This window comes from Amblyomma maculatum, chromosome 11 (assembly GCF_055883805.1).
Source record: "Amblyomma maculatum isolate TAMU_Amacu chromosome 11, ASM5588380v1, whole genome shotgun sequence".
In the NCBI taxonomy this organism is placed as follows: domain Eukaryota; kingdom Metazoa; phylum Arthropoda; class Arachnida; order Ixodida; family Ixodidae; genus Amblyomma; species Amblyomma maculatum.
Genome location: NC_139354.1, coordinates 16,931,646 through 16,949,491, shown reverse-complemented (window position 1 = coordinate 16,949,491; position 17,846 = coordinate 16,931,646). Strand labels below are relative to the sequence as shown.

The 17,846-nt window shown below is 43.9% G+C and overlaps 3 protein-coding genes across 5 annotated transcripts; 2 read left to right on the top strand and 1 right to left on the bottom strand.

Moving 5' to 3' along the window:
- The first annotated feature begins 818 nt into the window (after positions 1-818).
- On the top strand, positions 819-4,688 carry l(3)87Df (cytochrome c oxidase assembly factor COX20 lethal (3) 87Df). Of its 2 annotated transcripts, XM_084584029.1 has the most exons (5): positions 819-1,020; positions 1,176-1,218; positions 1,327-1,435; positions 2,588-2,651; positions 4,491-4,688. In XM_084584029.1, exons 1-5 carry the CDS (start codon positions 1,001-1,003, stop codon positions 4,624-4,626), a joined length of 372 nt encoding a protein of 123 aa, XP_084440155.1. In that variant the 5' UTR covers positions 819-1,000; the 3' UTR covers positions 4,627-4,688. The 2 variants fall into 2 exon arrangements, with proteins under 2 accessions (XP_084440155.1, XP_084440156.1); XM_084584030.1 differs by lacking the exon at positions 1,176-1,218.
- Positions 4,689-4,753: 65 nt separating this feature from the next.
- LOC146172941 (G patch domain-containing protein 11) lies at positions 4,754-15,799 on the bottom strand. 2 transcript variants are annotated; one of them, XM_084584027.1, is made up of 6 exons: positions 15,669-15,799; positions 14,624-14,859; positions 13,769-14,004; positions 11,286-11,489; positions 6,758-6,839; positions 4,754-4,882 (listed from the first exon to the last, which is right to left on the bottom strand). In XM_084584027.1, exons 1-6 carry the CDS (start codon positions 15,686-15,688, stop codon positions 4,821-4,823), a joined length of 840 nt encoding a protein of 279 aa, XP_084440153.1. In that variant the 5' UTR covers positions 15,689-15,799; the 3' UTR covers positions 4,754-4,820. The 2 variants fall into 2 exon arrangements, with proteins under 2 accessions (XP_084440153.1, XP_084440152.1); XM_084584026.1 differs by lacking the exon at positions 15,669-15,799 and adding an exon at positions 15,398-15,613.
- Positions 15,800-15,858: 59 nt separating this feature from the next.
- LOC146172940 (proteasome assembly chaperone 1-like) lies at positions 15,859-17,642 on the top strand. Its single transcript, XM_084584028.1, has one exon. It carries the CDS (start codon positions 15,891-15,893, stop codon positions 16,710-16,712), a length of 822 nt encoding a protein of 273 aa, XP_084440154.1. The 5' UTR covers positions 15,859-15,890; the 3' UTR covers positions 16,713-17,642.
- Positions 17,643-17,846: the final 204 nt, after the last annotated feature.

Sequence of the window (17,846 nt, the reverse complement as noted above, 5' to 3'; positions counted from 1 at the left end):
AACCTGGCACGCCCATACCATGTGGTAGAGAGTTGTCCGCTGCCAGCAATGAGCAATCAGGGTAATAAGGGAGGTGTGCCAGAGCTTGAGGAGAAATGGTGAAAGAAAGGCATCAGATTGTAGGAGGCGGTAAGTTGCTGCCTTTTGGGTAGACAGGGTGAGAGAAGGGGATTGTAGTGGTACGGCGAGAGCCTGTAGTGTTCAAGCAGTTCTGTGTATATAAGGATTGGAGAGGCATACGGGTGATCCGGAAGATGAGAAGCTAGGGAAAGGCGCACTCGGGTACCCCAGAAATTGTATTGCGGTCAGTATCCAAATTCTGAGATAGTTCCAAACCGACAGCACACGGACTTTTTTGCCTCGCCTTTGTCGAAACGCTTTCGCCGCAGTTGGGTTATAACCCGGGTATTCCGGCAAGTAATCGAGTTTCCAGAATACCCTGGTTCGAAACCGACAGCACATGGAGGCCTTCGGGTCGGGTCCAAACCCGGGTATTCCGATCTGTAGCCGAGTCTCTGTACCTGGGTTCGAATCTGACTACGGACACATTCAAAGATCCCTAGGTGGTCGAAATAATTCCGAAGCCAAATTTTGAATTTAGCGCCTTTATTCGATTATTGCCATTGAGGATTAAACACAAAATTATTGCTGCACTCTCAACATAAAATCGGTGCACAATCGTTTAGTAGACTTAATTTGTCAGCGGTCTAAGTAAGTATTATAATTTCAGTAATAATTGGTACTAAGCTATCCACTAAGTAGCGTTTATTACAAGACAGCTACCGCAACCGGCCAAGCCTCGCCAAGCTGAAGTCGATTGGGCCAATTGCGTGCGCTTATAGTTGGGTCATTCGCTTAGTGCGTGTATCTAATGTAGCGTATAAAACTAATTGAAGTCCAAGCACTCTATTATTGACATAGGCCTCTCACTGTGTCGCTACTAGTAGCGGCAGTGGGCAAAACAAGCGCACACTGATGGCTGAAAATACAAACGACAGTGATGATGCGCCTCGCAAACGGGTAAGAGCAACTTTGCTGCTGAAGACAATTGGTAATAGTTTACAAAATCGATTATTTTTGGTCCAGTTGGTTCATAATTAAGCAATTAAACGGCGCTGTGTTTGTCGCTTCTTGTCTTCCTGTCCCGTTTTTCACACCGTTTCCTTGCCTTATAGTTTGCAGTGTTGGGATGCAGGCCGTCCAGGTGCTGGTAGCCAAGTAAATAAGAAATACTACCAAGATGTGCTAATCAGTTGATTAATGCATCGAATGACTGACTGATTGTCGACAATCCTGATTTTTGGTCCCATCTTTCACCACACCCAGGTCAAGCTGATGGGCCGCTACATAGACGAAATCCCGTGCTTCAGACAGGTGTTTATGGCTGGTATACTTGGTGGCCTCGGCGTCGGTCTGGGCACGTTTATGTTGACCAGTAAGTTGTAGCCGAGCCTGCGAATTCCATCTCTTAGTTCTAAACAACGAAATAATTGAAAGTGAATGATGCAATAGACTGTGTACAAAATAAAAAAGAAATGCTGTAGTTAAGGTTATACGATATTTGAGACATTTTTCTGCTGTATAAAAGGAGTGTTTATTCCATTTTCATTTCTTCTCTCTAAATGTATGGACGTACCAGTACTGGTTCTAATCACAGGTGTGTCTGTGGATCCAGTTGCGACGTAAGCACTTCACCCAGCAGTGCCAGTTACGGCATGTAAAGGTAGAAAGCTGGATTTCTGTGAACATAATAAAGGTAACAAGCAATGCAATTTAATAGGAGCTGTCAAAACTGTTCTCGAGGTGAGCAACTCTGAAATACCTTCTACAAAATTTGTGGAATTCAAGTTGAAACGCCATTGATTTCAGTAGGTTATGCAGTTCTAGCATGATGGCAAGTTAGCGTATTGTTTATAGCCGTGGCTTGAACAGTTGGGTAACTGGCTAGTATGTGTTTTAACTTGTGTGTTGTGGAAATAGCGCAAGAATGGTTTTGTTTTGTTTATGGCGTTTTAACATCGCAAAGCCACTCGGGCTATGAAGGACGCCTTAGTTCGATCGCCTGGAGTTTTTTAACGTGCACTGGCTTTTAACTGTACACGGGCCTATCTTTTCCCTTGCATTGAAAAGCGGTCACTGCAGCTGAGACATTTCACCGATTTTTCAGGTCTAACCTAGCTTCAGAATTGACAGAATTAAGAATTGACTGTACAATAACAGAATCTGCTATGGAGCACTTGAACCAGCTTAAACGTCTACTAGTACATATGTAATCTAAAAAAGCCAGCCTAATGAAACTTGGTGTTTCTTGATTGAGGTGCCCAACACTTTAAACATTTCTAGCGTATTCTGTCGCAGTAAAGTTGTCCTGCTTGAAGAAACGTAACAACAAACTCAACTTCTTATCAGTAACCAGTTACAGCACTCTACTCACCGAATGCTATAGAGGCAAGCTGTTGTATAGATTGTTTGTGCAGCAGTCCATTTGCACAAACTTGCTATTCCTTAATGTGTAGGAGTCATAGGGACTGTCGAGAAGCACTGTTCTGGAGTTGACACATTTTGCCTATTCTTCCTTTTCTCTCAGGTAGACCTCGGCGAGCTTCAGACATGGCCATGGTCTCTTTCGTAGCCATCACATGGAGCTATTGGTAAGTGTGCTAGATTACTTTGCACCTACCTTTACCTTGGCATAGTTGGAGAAGCATGTTAAAAGTGTACAGACACAACTTTTTTTTCTTTGTTCGAACAGTGTTCAAGGCATTCATATGCATGGATAACCAAGTCTAATTTACATCCATCCAGCAAATAATTTGCAGCTGAATTTCTTCTCTCATGCAGTTTCTTTTACTTATAACTGGCAAACAGTGGCACGACATCAACATGTACTTCAGATCACATGAGGCATAATAATACTGTGATAGTGAAGCTGCTCCACCATCTTCTTAGTTGTGTAACTGAGAACAAGCTCCTTGTTGAAGCTTTTGTAGCAAAAAAATTACAATTTGTAGCAGGAAAAATGCAGTTTCGAAACTGGCATTCCAGTTTATGTGGCAGTAAAAAATTTTCTTTAAAACATTTCAGCTCTTGCACCACATAAAGATAGAGAGTTGTAGCAAACTTTTGGCTTTCAGAGCCGGCAAGTTCACTTTGTCATGATCACAGCATAACTCCTGTGCAATATCTCATTATAGTGCTTTCAAAAACACCATATGGTAAAATGACAAACTAGTATTTTGATGAACACTAACTTTTATGTAGAGTGAGAACTGTGACATATTGAAAAAAAATAATCTACAGAGCAGGCTGAAGTGATATCCTTCAATCTAAAGCCTCGCAGTAATATTTTCCTTTTTCAGTGATTTTTTCTGAGAAAAATTTGAGTATGCCGCAGCTTTATTCCCCCAACAGACAGAGAAACTGGAGCACTATCGTCTGTTCACAATTGACACAGCACTTCTGCCAGTGTTTCCTCTCCAACTATTTATTACACCACCCTGCTCCAAGAGCCGGAATGAGAAAAATTGAGCAAGCCGCTATAATACTGTATTCTTATGCTTGACACCATCCGAGGTCAACGTCATGGCCGTCGTTTGGTTGATAAAACTGAAACCAAACCAACATGAAAAAACAAATTCAGTCATAGATATCTATGTAACAAATGGATTCAAAGCAAACTTCATTTCACCTCTTAAGGAAACGAGCCAAGTGGTAAAAGCCATAAATGTGCAGGTTGGGAAGGCCCAGTTGCCTCATCAGTGTAGCGAGTGATGTTTACCAATCTCTCGCGTATCACTAGAAAGTAAAAACACACAACCGAACTTTGGTATTTGCACCCCTTTAGAGGGGTTCACACAATGGACCACAGACCTCTGGAGAGGGCGCCACATGACATCGCTCTTCTGCTCCGGGACGTTCATACCTCACCCATGTTATTTGCAAATGCAGCATGGTGAAAGATTATCTGCATGCCTAATCCGATCTCATGCCTGCAGGAGCAAAGACGAGGGAGTAATTAAGTAGATTAAACCTGTGTAATTTTTCTCCTTACACGGGGTAGATGCAAACCGCACAGCATTGAGCAGAAGGGGGGCGATGTCGTGTGACGCTCGGTCACCGGGAAAATGGTCAGTCACGTGAATCCACATTTAAAAACAGCAGCGCCACCTAGAGCAGTTAACAGAAACTTGGAACACTATAACATGCGGCGATAACTACTCATATAACCAGTCAATCACATTTGTGAAGGGTAGTGGGTGGGTGAGTGATGGTTGGGTACAGGAATTCAAAATAACACGCTATTGTTGATGATTATGAAACCAAGGTGCACTTTGCCTAACACACTGACTTCAAGGTGAAGGAAGAGTATTTTTTGTTTGTTTGTTTGTTTCCATTCTAAACCGAAACGCTCAAGTTGAGAGCAGGATGGGTAGCACGGTAATGCATGGAAATCAGCTCTAACAAGAGGCCAAACTTTTCTCTCTACACAGGTTTTACTGCCGATACCAGTATTCAAAAATAAACTTTGAGTTCCGGAAGCTACAAAAGCACATGCAAATAGGCGTAGTAATGCAAGGGACAGATCAGAAGCCCGACGTTGAAGAAAGGAAGCTGGACGAAGCATAGCGCAGCCAAATTTGCTGCGACCTGTAAATTTGTACGAAACTAGTAAAATGTTTTCTCTCGCAGTTGTGTTCCTTATCATTTGTTTACACACCACTCAATGAAATCATTGCAAAGCATACTAATTCGCTTGTAAGTTTGTTTTTTTTAGTGCTATATACAGTGTACAATGGTTTTGCCACGTCTTCTTCATATGCCTATTCATCATCGTGGTCTTCTCTTGTTGGTCCAGGGCAATTTGTTGCCATATCTTCATCATCTGTGGAAGGAGGAAATTCATTATGAGCCATATGACTATACTCGCTGCAGGGCAAAGACCTCTCCGATATCTCTACAATTAACTCAGTCCTATGTCATCTACAACCATCTTATCACCACAGACCTGCTAATTTCATTTGTTGCGTTACTTGCTGCCCCCAGCTGTAGCTACCTTTTTCGGAATCCAGTCCACTCCATTATTGACCATCAGTGATCTTGTCTCTGCATTACATGCATTCTCGATTTCAGCTAAAAAGATCACTAACTCACGTTTGTTTCCTGACCCACTCTTTTTTTTTTGCCTCTTGACGTTACATCGATCATTATCCTTTTGGCACACCTCAGTCTGAGTTAACCTTCTTCGTTAGCACTAGGTGCATACTAGTAAGATACTGCTACTGGTGAACCAGGTTTAATGTCATAAAGCAACTCTGGCTACAATGGATGAACAGCTAATTATAGACTTTTCTTCCAAAGGGTATTAGTAAACAGTCAAATGCATTCCATCACTTTCTTAGCCCTCTAGTTATTTCTCTGTTGTGATTCGGAGCTGCCATCACTGCCTGCCTTAAGTAGATTTGTCGTCTCTCAATAAACTGCTGGTCCAATCTGAAACTCTTAAACATTAGTTTTCAGACCAACTGTTCTACTTTGCCTTTCTTGGTCATCAACCATGTTTTGCATATGAATTGCTCCTCACATATGAATTAACACACATTAATCACTGTTTCGTCTGTAGTGCGCCACAAAAAGCACTAACAAATAAAGGCTACAAGTTTTAAACAGCTGCCGTTTGCTTAAAAACTACTCTAGCTGGCTAACTACTTTAGTCTAAGTCTAAATACAGTAACCCCTTGTTGATACATACTTTCAAAATGCAGAGGGAAGAACCGTATTATCCGAGAAAAGGTACGATTCGCACCGCTTAATTTTGACAAATGCTGCTCTTGAATGAGTTACAAAGGCATTCAATGACATTTTCAAGTCGAGAAAATCTTAGCTACATTCCTTGGAACAAGGTCTCAACAGCCCCCTTTCTAGTGCTTACGAAATACAGCGCACATTTACATTGTCCCTGGCAGGTAGAATTCGCGACTCGACCAGTCCATTGGCCACAATGGCTGAATTAGAGGAGTATGCTTCTCGGTTAATAATTCTCCAAAGGAACTCCTGCATTTCTCCTCATCGAGTTGAGTCTTTGCTCATGCATTAATACACTGCTGCCGTAATTGGATGCTTCGCCCTTCTGCATCTAGACTCCACAGAGAAGCCACCATGCCAGGTGACTGCTACTTCATACCACATCTCCATGGATTGTGTGCTCCCCGCATCGACCCATACCTGCAATCTGTGAATGAGCAGTTGATTGCTAAATATTATCCGGCCAGACTGTATCCAAACCTTCATCATAGACACCTGGGTAATACGGGCTTCTAAACTGGACGAAAAAAGAAACTGTCGGCTTTGAACCTCCATGCTTTTAACACTGCAAAAATGCGTCTATACAAGCCAAAGCTATCACGCGATCATTTGTGTACGTGTGTAGCAGGTACAAGCTAGTAGACGCAAAGCGGTTTGACCGTGACATTACAGCAATTGAATGACGCTATCGACTGAAGGGCTCCTCTGAGAGGCAACCGCTTTTCATTCTCAAATTGCGTCCGACCATTGTTGAAAATTGTTGCATGATAGTACAAGCTTTCTGCACGAAAAGCTAATTAAGCACAACCAGATCACAACACCGTGTACAGGTTCACTAATGTTTGGGAAGTTGCTACCACAGCTGACTATTAGTCCTGGCTACACCTAGACGACTGCAGTGGGGAATATCCTGGAACGCTTTCGCTGATCCAAGCAAAAGAAGTGAAGCACGTACCGTCAAAGCGTATTGCACACCATATGCAATAGTGGTGGTGCTGACGGAGATGCTCTGTCAGGATCCTTAGCCTCTCAAATGGCTGCAACAAAAGAGGTAAGATTGGTAAAAAATACCCCAGGCATGGCTGAAAAGCCACTTCAAGAAGATATTACGTCCTTCAGTATTATACTATACGCTTCCTAGTAACCAATGTTGCCTGTGTAGAACAATTTAATGAGTTCCAAACTCCACACTAATAGCACTTATTGCTAACATTTCAACAACCAAGAGCTTGACTTTCAGTGTATAAAGGTCAAACAAAGCTTCATGCAAGTGTTAAAGCTGAAGTCCAGCTCCAAGATTTGACCGGTCGCATTCAAACGCTTACGCTCTATTGCTTCTGCACAAAAATGTGCATTTGGTCAAAAACTTATTCGTGAAATCTGCCGACTTGTGTCAGTTTCAGTACCTATAATTTTGTGCAGAGGATGGACACAGCTCTCATGCTTCGTCACAAAAAAGAATCCGCATAAACAAGTACGATTCTTGAGTCCAATGGAATGAAATCCGCACGCGTGGCCTCCAAGCAGCAAAAGCCAACGGCCCAATGTTGAGAGTGTGGCGGCCATGCAAGGCTCAACATATTACCAATGTATTGTCAACAAAGTGCCAATAACGGGCCTCTGGTTTGTGCTGCATGCGTGGTGCGCTTTTCACGGTGGCGTCATTGGTGCCCGTGTGCTGTGCGGCGTCTGTGCATGCTGAAGAACCGCAGGTTGCCAGACCTTAAAGGATTATAGACACCAAATGTTGGTGTCATTTTTCTTCTTGTTAATGATGCGTAAGTCATATTGATAGACTGTATATCTATCCACACGCAGTTTTCGTTCACGACAACAAAATAATTTATAACTGAATTTTCTTTTCTCACCAGTTTCGGTTTCAATATCCAAGAGATTGCTGTGACGTCACAATCATGTCTTGATGCATGGAATAAAAAAACAGCAATATAATCGCTCTCTTCACTTGTAATGATTCCTGTTCTTGAGGCAGGCTGGCTTTATCATTGTAGTGAATTCAAATGACACAGCAATGATTACATCGCTGTATTTTCATCCCTCGCGTGACCTAGACTTGACTGTGACGTCACAGCCACCGCTTGGCTGTTAAAACCGAAACTGGTGAGAAACGAAATTCGATTATAAATTATTCAGCAGTCGTAGGCGAATGTGACGTGGTGGTCTGTGCACAGCAATGTCCTAGGCGTCATTAAAAATGATAAAACACGAATCCAAAAAATGAGGTGTCTATAGTCCTTTAAAGGGACAGAACAGTGACCACAATACGTAATGGAGCTATGGTGGAAATGAAAACATCTTGCCTCGCATAAATAGATTGAACACTACAATGTCATAGAAACAAGGATATATATATAATCTTAGTTTGGCACTGAAAATCGAATTCGAAACGAGTGAAGTGGCCTCTTGCAATGAAGCGCTGTCATTATCACTGTAGTGCCCTGTGTGACCACATCTCGGGGAATTGTCACTGGTTTCCATAACTGCAATGTGTTCTCTATTCTTTGAACAGAGCTCCCCTTGTTTTATTACCTATTTACTCGAATGTAATGTGAGGACTGGCTTTACATGCTGCCCAGTGGAAAAAAATAAAACCATGAATGTAACGCAAAGCTTACGGACGCAAAACAAAGTACAGAACACTGGAATTTAGGTCAGATTTTTTTTCGCCGCAATGGAAAGATTGAAGTCTAAACTGTTCGATTCCATAACGGTTTTGTTAGAAACACTGTAGAAAATTTTTAACGGGAATTTTTCGATCAATGCATGCGCTCGTTTTTATGTAGTCCGATGCTGGAAACCATGAGCAGTGACCGCGATGACAACTGGTGGTCGACAAAAAAGACGTACCGAAAACAACTTTCACTCGCCAGACAGTAATCAGACATTTTTTGCGTAGAGTAACGTCCTTTTCAGTTTCACACTGAATGCTGTTACGGCACAATAATGCACGCCCTCGTCGATGGAAGTTTTAGTGGGCACTGTCATTGCTTCATTCACGAAATTGCAAACATTGTGGCGCCATCTAGTGGCAAAACCTGAAAGCATACCTCTCGCGGTGCAAAAGCAGAGATGGTTTTTATTTAAGGACGCACTGGAAAGAGCGCAAAATATAATAAATTATGGCAAGCACTCCTAGAAGAAAAAAGAACAATATGCAGTTACGAAAATCAGCTATATTTTGCTGACATGTAGTCCTGTGGGGGGCTACACTGAAAGTACTATGGTTTCTCTGCTAGATAGCGCCTCGGTTGTTTTTATGCGACTTTCAATGGCAAATTAAAATTGTAAAGCCTCTTTTCTTTGATATTGTAATGCTCGATCTGTACTATATGAGGCAAAATATTTTCATCTCCACCAATCTCGGGACACATTTTGGCCAGTGTTCTGTCCCTTTAATAGACATTGTGGCCAACATGTTTATTCATCTTCCGCTCTTGCGGATTCTGAGTTCTCAGAAATAGAGTCCTCTTTTTCACTGTCGACTTCCCAGACGATGCCATCCTCTGTGCCATCGAGGTCATTTGACAAGCAGCACTTCTTAAACGAACGAACAGCCATCTCGTGAGGCAGGCTGTACCACACGATCCGGATCCGGAAAGATCGGAAAGAAAGTGGGTGTCTGCCACGCGGCAGACACCCACTCAGCAATCTGAGAAGCGCACGGTCGCTTGATTCTGCCGGAGGGCGCCAGAGCCCGATCTTTCCAGATCCAATCACTGTACAACTTCCGCACCCTGTCCTTGAATGGTTTATTCAGACAGATGTCCAGTGGTAGCAGCACAGAAGTCATGCCTCCGGGAATAACGACGCGAGTTTTTGTATTCTCCAGCTTCTTCATATCTGGAGTCAGGTGTCCGCGAAATGAGTGCAACACCAGGATTGATGCTGGGTGAAGAAGCGCGCCTGGTTGACGGCGCCACATGGTTTTTATCCAGTTGAGTACCGCGATGCCTCCATTCACCCCTTGTCCTGGCAACGAACGATTGCATTTTTCAGGAACACCTCCTTCGGCATAGTCTTGCGCCGAAAAGTAATGTATGGCGGCAGCTTGTGGCCATCTGCTAGGCACGCCAGCATCACCGTCGATCTCATTTTTTCGTTCCCAGTGGTCATAATACGGACTTCTGGGGCACCTACACTGTGAACTGTCGTGGCCATTAGCATGTCCAGATACACCGCTGTCTGGTCGGCGTTACCAACATGCCCCAATGGCATATTCGACGAACAGCGCAAATTGTGTGGTGTTGCATCGCTTGACTGCCGTGCACATTTCTCACCTAGTGCCTTTTAAAAGACAGAAACAGTGGAAGATGAAGCCATGTTCATGCTGAGCTGTGGTCTTCACATGAAATCAAACACGATTGTATTCGCAGCCACGTTGCCCTCGTGCTTAAGAAGTACCGTACTCTCACAAGATGTAAACAAAAAAATCTTATAACTGAAAAAAAGGAAAATGGCATGAAGAGACCATAAGAGAGAAATGGAAGGTACTTGAGAGTTTTTGTCATTAAGCAACAAGATGCGTTGAGTATGTAGTCATTTAATTAGCAGTCAGCATCTTCCGGACTATGTCATTCACCAGCAACTGATATAGTAAAGACAGTAATGTACTAAAGATTTGTGCCGGTCCCAGTGACCCTATCATCGATGGGTTCTACTGTAATTTTCGAGTGTGTAACCTGTGCTTTAAAAACAGCTGAATATTTGATATAGTCGGCCTCGACAGTACTAATAGGAGTCCACTCGGACGTCACCTGAATGACTGGGGCCGCACGCTAGAAGGAAGCGGCAACAGGGGTATGTGAACAAGACCATTGGTGGAACTGAAAACAGGCCTCTTGCGGTAGCTTTTTAGCAGAATAAAACGCATTCTTTAGCAGGCATCCTTGCTTCTATAGCAGAAGAAATGTTTCAAAGCATGTTTTGCCTTTGGAGCACATAAAAAATGAGGGAGACTTTAGGAAAATTTTGCTATTGGAGCTAGCAAGTTGCGGTTCTCATTTTGATTCCAATGCAAAAACAAAATCATTAACCTTACATAAAAGTTTCGTCTTTACAGCAGTCCTAAAACCTTCAGTGTGAAAAATAATCATATATAGAGGAACAAAAATCTGCACAAGAAGAAAGAATCATATTTTTAACATTGAAGCCTCCAGGTGGTTCTATGCGTCTAGGACCAACTGTACAGCTTACTCAAGTGTTCTTCAAACAGCAAAAGGTAAAATTTGCCCACAAGACAAAAAGGCAGCGATGTCTGAAGTCATTCTTAATAAAGGTCAGTGATCTCGCTCCAGACAGACATGAGTACCACCAACCGACGGCATAGTCATAGAAGGCATACGAACTTTCAAAGTTCACCCACAACACTACAAGTAAGTTTTACAATTGGTAGGGAATTAACAAAAAAACCCTAGCAGCTGCCATTTAATGCAGCTGTTCCAGTAAATGGCTACAGGGCTACTCACATCCACGTCCTCTTCCTCCTCTTCCTCGTCTTCATCACTCTCATCTGGATTTGTTTTCCACGTCCGTAGTGCATCGTCCGAGGAAACAACGTCACCATCCGCGACATCTTCATCTAGGCACACCACATTCCGCACATCGCCATCCGCATCTACCTTAGCCTTAGTAGGGGGCCAAAACCATGGCTGCTCAGGTTCTGACACGTCCTGCAGCAAAGAAAGAAAGAAAAAAAAAAGGCATGCTCAGTTGTATGCTTACTGCGAGATTCAGCACTAGTTTAGGCTTTGCAAAGAACTTCACGTTTACCACTGGAAATCAAAAGAAAATGCTTTTTCTTTCCCAAGAGGACTGCTTTTGCAATGTATGAGGAGGCCCACAGCGGCAAAAAAATACAGTTCCACACAAGCAATTGGAAAAACCATTCTTAGTCACTGCTGGAAACATCTGCATGAATTGCAGTGTTACGTAGAGGAGCAACAGAAAGAAATGCAAACTGCTCTGATTTTCTTCTCTGATGCCAGGAACCCAGCAAAAATTGAAGAGAGCAAGCCTGACATTGTGACACCAACATCCTTGTTATAGCTCTCATGCCTGCCAGCCATGACAGGTTATTTGATCAGCCGTGAATTTAGATATTGGCGATTAGTAATCAGCTACACGAGAAAACATGGGTCATCAGACACTTCGTCACTTTCTCTACCTTCCATAGTTCTCCCACTCAATTCGGAAAAGGGCCACTGGGGACAACAGTGTCCAGTTTCCATAAGCAGTTCTTCGTGGCTGTGTTTCTCGGCAGCAAACGATGCACTTACTGACAAGAAAAAAATTACAGCCGATTCGCATAGTTAACCAAATGTGAAGCAGGTGCGTAGCACCGAAGGGCCTGGTGAGCGGCTCGGAGCCGAGGTTGAGAGAGCATCGCGAGTACACGTTTTCTGGAAGAAAGCCAAGGAGCGACCGATGCCAGGGGAGGGGGTCCTAATTTGATCTACTAAGTCCAGAGCAACACACGCTGGTACTGCATTGGCCAGTGACGGCCCTGACGGCCACAACTGTGATATGCACCACTCTCTCATTAGCTCAGACGCGCGATGCAGCTATCATGAGCCAAAGAAAAGATTTATAATGTGTTTTCTATGTGGAAACAACTAAAATGCCTTTGGGATAGAATAGCTTGTTTAAGAGCATTGCTTCGTTGAAGAAATTAAAAGCACATGAAATCGTATCAACAGAGGCATTCCCTGCTAGGGACAACATAGGATACAATGGGATCTGTTTGGTGTAAAACTGTGTAAATAATTTTTCCTCAGTTTTTCGAGTTTTGTACATAAGATGTGGCTTATATGGCAAGCTAATCTTTGCACCCTTCACATATCAATTTATCTTCTTTCTTGAGAACGGAGTTGTGTGTCAGTTGTGGTTGTCCAATGTGAAGGTGACATAAAATTACCTACTTCGAAGAAGTGTTTGATGACTGCATGATTTCCATTCCTCCATGATTGGTTTGGCAAGGCATTCATTTGTTTCTTTCCTTTTTTTCAGAAGGCACGCAATTTCAATCTCAATTTTCTTTGCACAAACTTTATGGTATAATTATGCAATATATTCCCTAATGTATTTTAGCATTGCGGGCTGCAGCGACACCTGCAACAGCTCTTTCGTTACTGCCAATGCTTGCATGGCTAGCTACACAGCAGACCTTAACTACACATTCGTAAGTTTCGACTATCAATATACCATGCAATTATGTCTCCAACTATTTGTTTCGAAGTGTTCCTTTACTATTTTTTCCTACAGGACTGCATAACATATGACAGTGAAAACTGATGTACACTGAGGCAACCTTGCTATATTTTCCTATTTGTCTTCCTCTACAGCCCTGCCAACTTAAAAGTTGTGGGGCTCCTACACCCCTCTTAGCCTTTTAAACTAACGCACTCTTTTCCTTCAGTCTTGGTGCACGCAGAAGCAGCAGAACTGTGCATGCACAATGTTTATATCGACACGACACATGTATTCGATGCGGCAGCGAGTCCAGATAGGGGCATATATTGGAAGAACCAGCACGGTCATGCTGTCGGTGAGCGGTGTGAAGCATCCTCACGTACACAGATGGCGAAGCGAAGCCTTACCAGAATGAAGATGGGTGATGCCCCCTGAGTTTGTTTTTTTGCACGAGTTGTGGCCACGCAGGAAGCGATGTATTTTGTACCGCTCACAATAGCCATTTTGCTGTGTCGCATTGCCCTATCTGCACCCCATTGTGTTTTGTCTTGCCGTATAAAAGCATCGACCTCCTTATTTTTGTAAGCAAAGCAATGCTCTGTTGTAAGCCTCGACCACATGCTTTGCATTGCAGTAGCATCCGAGGTTGTATAGTTGCACAGTGCTGTTCTGTTGACTCAGAATAAACTGGCGTTTTTAAACATACTGTGAATTTGTAAGGAGCCGCCGTGGGACCAAAAGGTTAAATAACTACCATTACCTTCACAACGTCAAGGTTGTAGCACGCCCGTTGGCTTTTCCGCAGGTCTGCTTCAGCTTGCCGTGACAGGGCTTTGCTCCGTTTGTCATTCCTAAACTTTTCGGCCATACGGTTGCACTCTGCCTCTGATGTGGTCTTCAGCCTGGCCTCGATTCTCTCTCGCGCTTCAGCTTCCTGGCCGAGGCCACCACGATTTGTTCGGACAACAATGGGAATGGGCTCCTTGAGAGAGCTTCCTGCAGAAAGAGAATCTCATCTTAATGCTTTAGTGCACAGTAATTTTGTAACCACAATCCATTTCCTGGTAATATAGTTGCAGGTAAATTTAACAACAAATCTTTAAATAGTTCCTATGTGGTTTTGGCTTTTTTTTTTTTTTTGCATGATCTCAAAAGCACGTTGTTATGACAAGTAAATGAGGCTATAGTGTGACAAGCAACTATATCTTCATTTAGTGCCAGATACGGTTTCCTTAGATGCTACAGAAGATATTCTGAGCATGTTTCCTGAATAAAAACCCATTTCCATTGGAAAGAACTTATCACGAAAGATATACTAAAAACCTACATTTGCTAATTAACTCTACTGGACACTACAGCTGACACTTATTCCTTCAGAAGTGAAGAGAACCAATAATCTGAAGCATTGTGCCAAGTTTCAAATGAAGAGCAGTCTTTACAACTCATCTAACTAAATCCAAAGCGTCGGACCTAAAAGGTTTGGATAATGCAAGTTCAAATTAACAAGAGTTCATCATACTGGCTAACATAACGATGCTCAATTAAAGAGTGGAAAACAACAGATATTCTGTGCAGGCATGCATAATTTAGAAAGCCTCAGTGCGAGACACCCAACCTGCACTTGCGGCCTTGCCGAGAGTCATGCCAGGTTTGAATCCCATCATCTTTAGGAGGTTGAATCCTTTGTTTTCTTCGCCCAGTGGCTTGCTAAGGGCTTCAGTACGAGTGTCTTCCATCAGCTGCTTAGTAGACTTCGTGCGACTCATTTTGTTTGCTTCATGATGCTTCTTTTCGGCCTCGAAGCGCCGCTTGGTGGTACGGCTGTGGACCAACCCTGGCCGCAAGTCCTCGCTTGAAAGTGAAAGAAAACGCAAAACTCGTGTAAATCAGCTGAATAGAAAATGATATGATGGTATACGGAGTTTAATGTACAGAGGTTTGGCACTTTCGGAATAGTTTCAACCGCCTAGCGTTCGTTCAAGTATGCTGACACCGCACAAAACTACACGGGCGCTTTCGCTTTTCGCTTTCATCCGAGTGCGGTCGCCTGGATACAGTCTAGGTATGACAGCTATCACCTCGACGGCCCTTCTGCAACCAGCACGACGAAAACTTTTTATTTTTTTGCTGAACTTGGAAGTTTGCTCATTAAGAACGTATGCAAAACATGAGAGTTTGTGCCTCTTAGGTCACACGCGCACCGATGGTTAAAATTAATGTACGAATGAAATCCATGCGACATGAAGTGATATATCACGCCGTTTTGCGCAATAGTCTGATTCACCTTTTAAACAGACGTTATCCTGTCAACAAGTTCTGCACACCTATCAAACAGCTAAGCATTCTCTTACGTGCCGATGCAAAAACGTAGATATGTTACGGATGCTACCTTTCAGCGAGGAAGTTCGCAGACATGTAGTCATCCTCGTCGCCGGACATGTTCACACTGCCTGGAGCTCTTTTTGGAAACGACAGCAGAAGATCCGTAACCTTTTTTATCGCCAAACTAGGGTGAAGACGAAGAAACCCTAGGAGCTGAAAATTTCATCGCCCGCCGTAACTTAGGAAACCGCGCACTGTATGCGTTATTACGACGGTGCATGTGAAAACTACTTCTACCATGAAAACTACACTTACTTCATTTTCCCGTCCAAACTCACCTTTTTTGTATTTTTCTCATAATCGGCACAAGTATATTTTCTATCAGTGGTGCTGGATTAATAGTTTGTTAGTTAAGCTAGCGCTGAAGCCCGAATTCTGGCAAAAAACAAAAACATGTTATTTGAATGAAATATCTCTGTCGCTGAAGGATTCCGCAGCAGCCGCAGCGCAGGTGACACCGGCGTAAAAAAAGAATTAAAAAAAAGTAACGCCGAGCAAACATGGCGACGTTTTTCGGAGAGGTTCTGCCGATTCATTCGCGGGCAGTAGACGACAACGAGGACGAGAATGCCGAGTCCACCAGCGTCTACTTCGACCTCGATCAGAGATACCAGGACGTTCCGTCGCTGCCGGCTTATGACCTGGTCTGTGTGGCGACCGGAGTGGCGCCCAGCATATTCGTCCAGTGCTACCTGGTGCCTGACTCGCACCAAGTACTGGGCACCATCCGGATGAACGCGGCCGAGCGGGACGCCACGGACCCGTCGGGCACGTGGGGTTTGGACTACAGACGGCGAGCTGACGTGCTCGGCAAACTGCTGCACTTCTCGGGCCACGGCGGCGGCGTGCTCTACTGCCTGTGCGAGAAGGAAATCCCACTCGAGAACTGCGCGCCCATTGCCAGGCACTTCGTCGAGCTGTCAAAGTCGCCGCGCATCACGTCGGTGTCGTTCGCGGCGCTGCCGGCGAGCGAGTACAAGTCAAAAGGCAGGCCCGAGTTCCCGATTCTTCGGCAGCTTCGCACCTACGGCTCAGCCAAGAACGGCACGGAAGACGCGGTACCGGACCTGGAGACACCCAACACGGTGTCCGGCATGTGCGCAGCTATGCTGACCGAATGCGAAGTCGGGGATATGTCTGGTACCCTGTTCGTGCTGTACTACGATTCTCCGGAGGTGGATTCGTCAGTTGTGAGGGCGCTGGAGCCAGCGCTGAAGGTGAACTGTCTGCAAGCCCTTAAGCAGCCGTTGGACACTTGCCGGAACGAGTTGTTGAGGCGCGTCCGAGATGCCAAAATCGACAGGGGAAACCTCTACTTTTGAAAAGCGTCTTGAGAGCGAGGGCCTGGATGTTACCCGATATGCTACAGATAACAGTGTTGGAAGCACAGTTTAGCCGACTACACATGTTGCCATTGCAGCCGTAGATTTGAGTAATGTGACCAAGAGTGGGCGACACTGAATGCAGTATTGCCAGTCGTGAGCTTTATGACGGTGAGAACTACCTGCTGTTCGACAAGGTCAGAGCAGGCAATGCAGTAAATCAGTTTGTTGCAAAAGGTTTGTCCAGTGCTTTGTTAATCAGCTGCAATCTTTACTGGCAACTCTGCAACAAGTGCTCCTCCTGTATTGAGCAGTGCATTCTCCCCTGTTCTCTGTCATATAGCTTATGACTGACTGTACTCTGGAAGTGCATTCACAAAATGGGAGTCAGTTGCTTCAAAATTTTGTTCTGATTACACATTGTTATGCGAGAATCTTGGGAAAAGTTGTACACTCATCTCCAGAGTTTGTCCAAAACAGTGTACATGATGCTGTTATTAGTAGCCCATGGCAATAATACTGATGACTTCACTTGCAAGGCGTTCAGTGTCCTCTTTGTAGGGCACCAAATCAAATCACTGATCTCCTGTACAGAAACACATTGTAACAGTGCCCTTTGGAGCACCTTGTAGCAAACTCGAGGCAGCAGTGAGCGTCACCGGGTCTCTGCAGCCCTCTTTGGCAGCAGGGTTACACATGCATTACTATTTTCACAAGCACAGGTTCCTGCGTGACTTGTATCATTTATATTTGACTTTATTTCATTGTCCCAGAGCCCCTTATGGTTGAGGACCATCATGGCACAATGTCTACAATTTTCGTTGCACTTTGTCAGATGGCCTTGTCGCATTTCTTGTTACTACTTGCCTCATACAGTGTTTTCGAAGAGCATTAAATGGCAGTGCCATTTGTACACTTGCCAAACTTAGACCTATCTTGTCATGCAACCTATTAACCTGGCTGCAAGCAGATGCAACAAAACTGTCTATTCATTAGCTTTCAGCATGCTATAATTAGGCATTGTATGCCTGCATAGTTTGGTAAACATGTAACTTGTGTTACTGGATCTCCATTGCCACAAAAAAGGCTACTTGCAGGAGACTGCATTTTATGTGGTACATACGTAAGGGCCCC

What these genes read in the sequence shown, in the direction of transcription:
- LOC146172941 (XM_084584026.1), bottom strand. Translation starts at nt 15,447, where the DNA reads ATGTCCGGCGACGAGGATGACTACATGTCTGCGAACTTCCTCGCTGAA. An exon ending in GCGAACTTCCTCGCTGAAAG is followed by an intron (nt 14,860 to 15,397) that starts GTAGCATCCGTA and finishes TTCACTTTCAAG; the next exon opens with CGAGGACTTGCGGCCAGGGT. An exon ending in GTGTGCAATACGCTTTGACG is followed by an intron (nt 4,883 to 6,757) that starts GTACGTGCTTCA and finishes CTCCTTCCACAG; the next exon opens with ATGATGAAGATATGGCAACA.
- LOC146172940 (XM_084584028.1), top strand. Translation starts at nt 15,891, where the DNA reads ATGGCGACGTTTTTCGGAGAGGTTCTGCCGATTCATTCGCGGGCAGTA.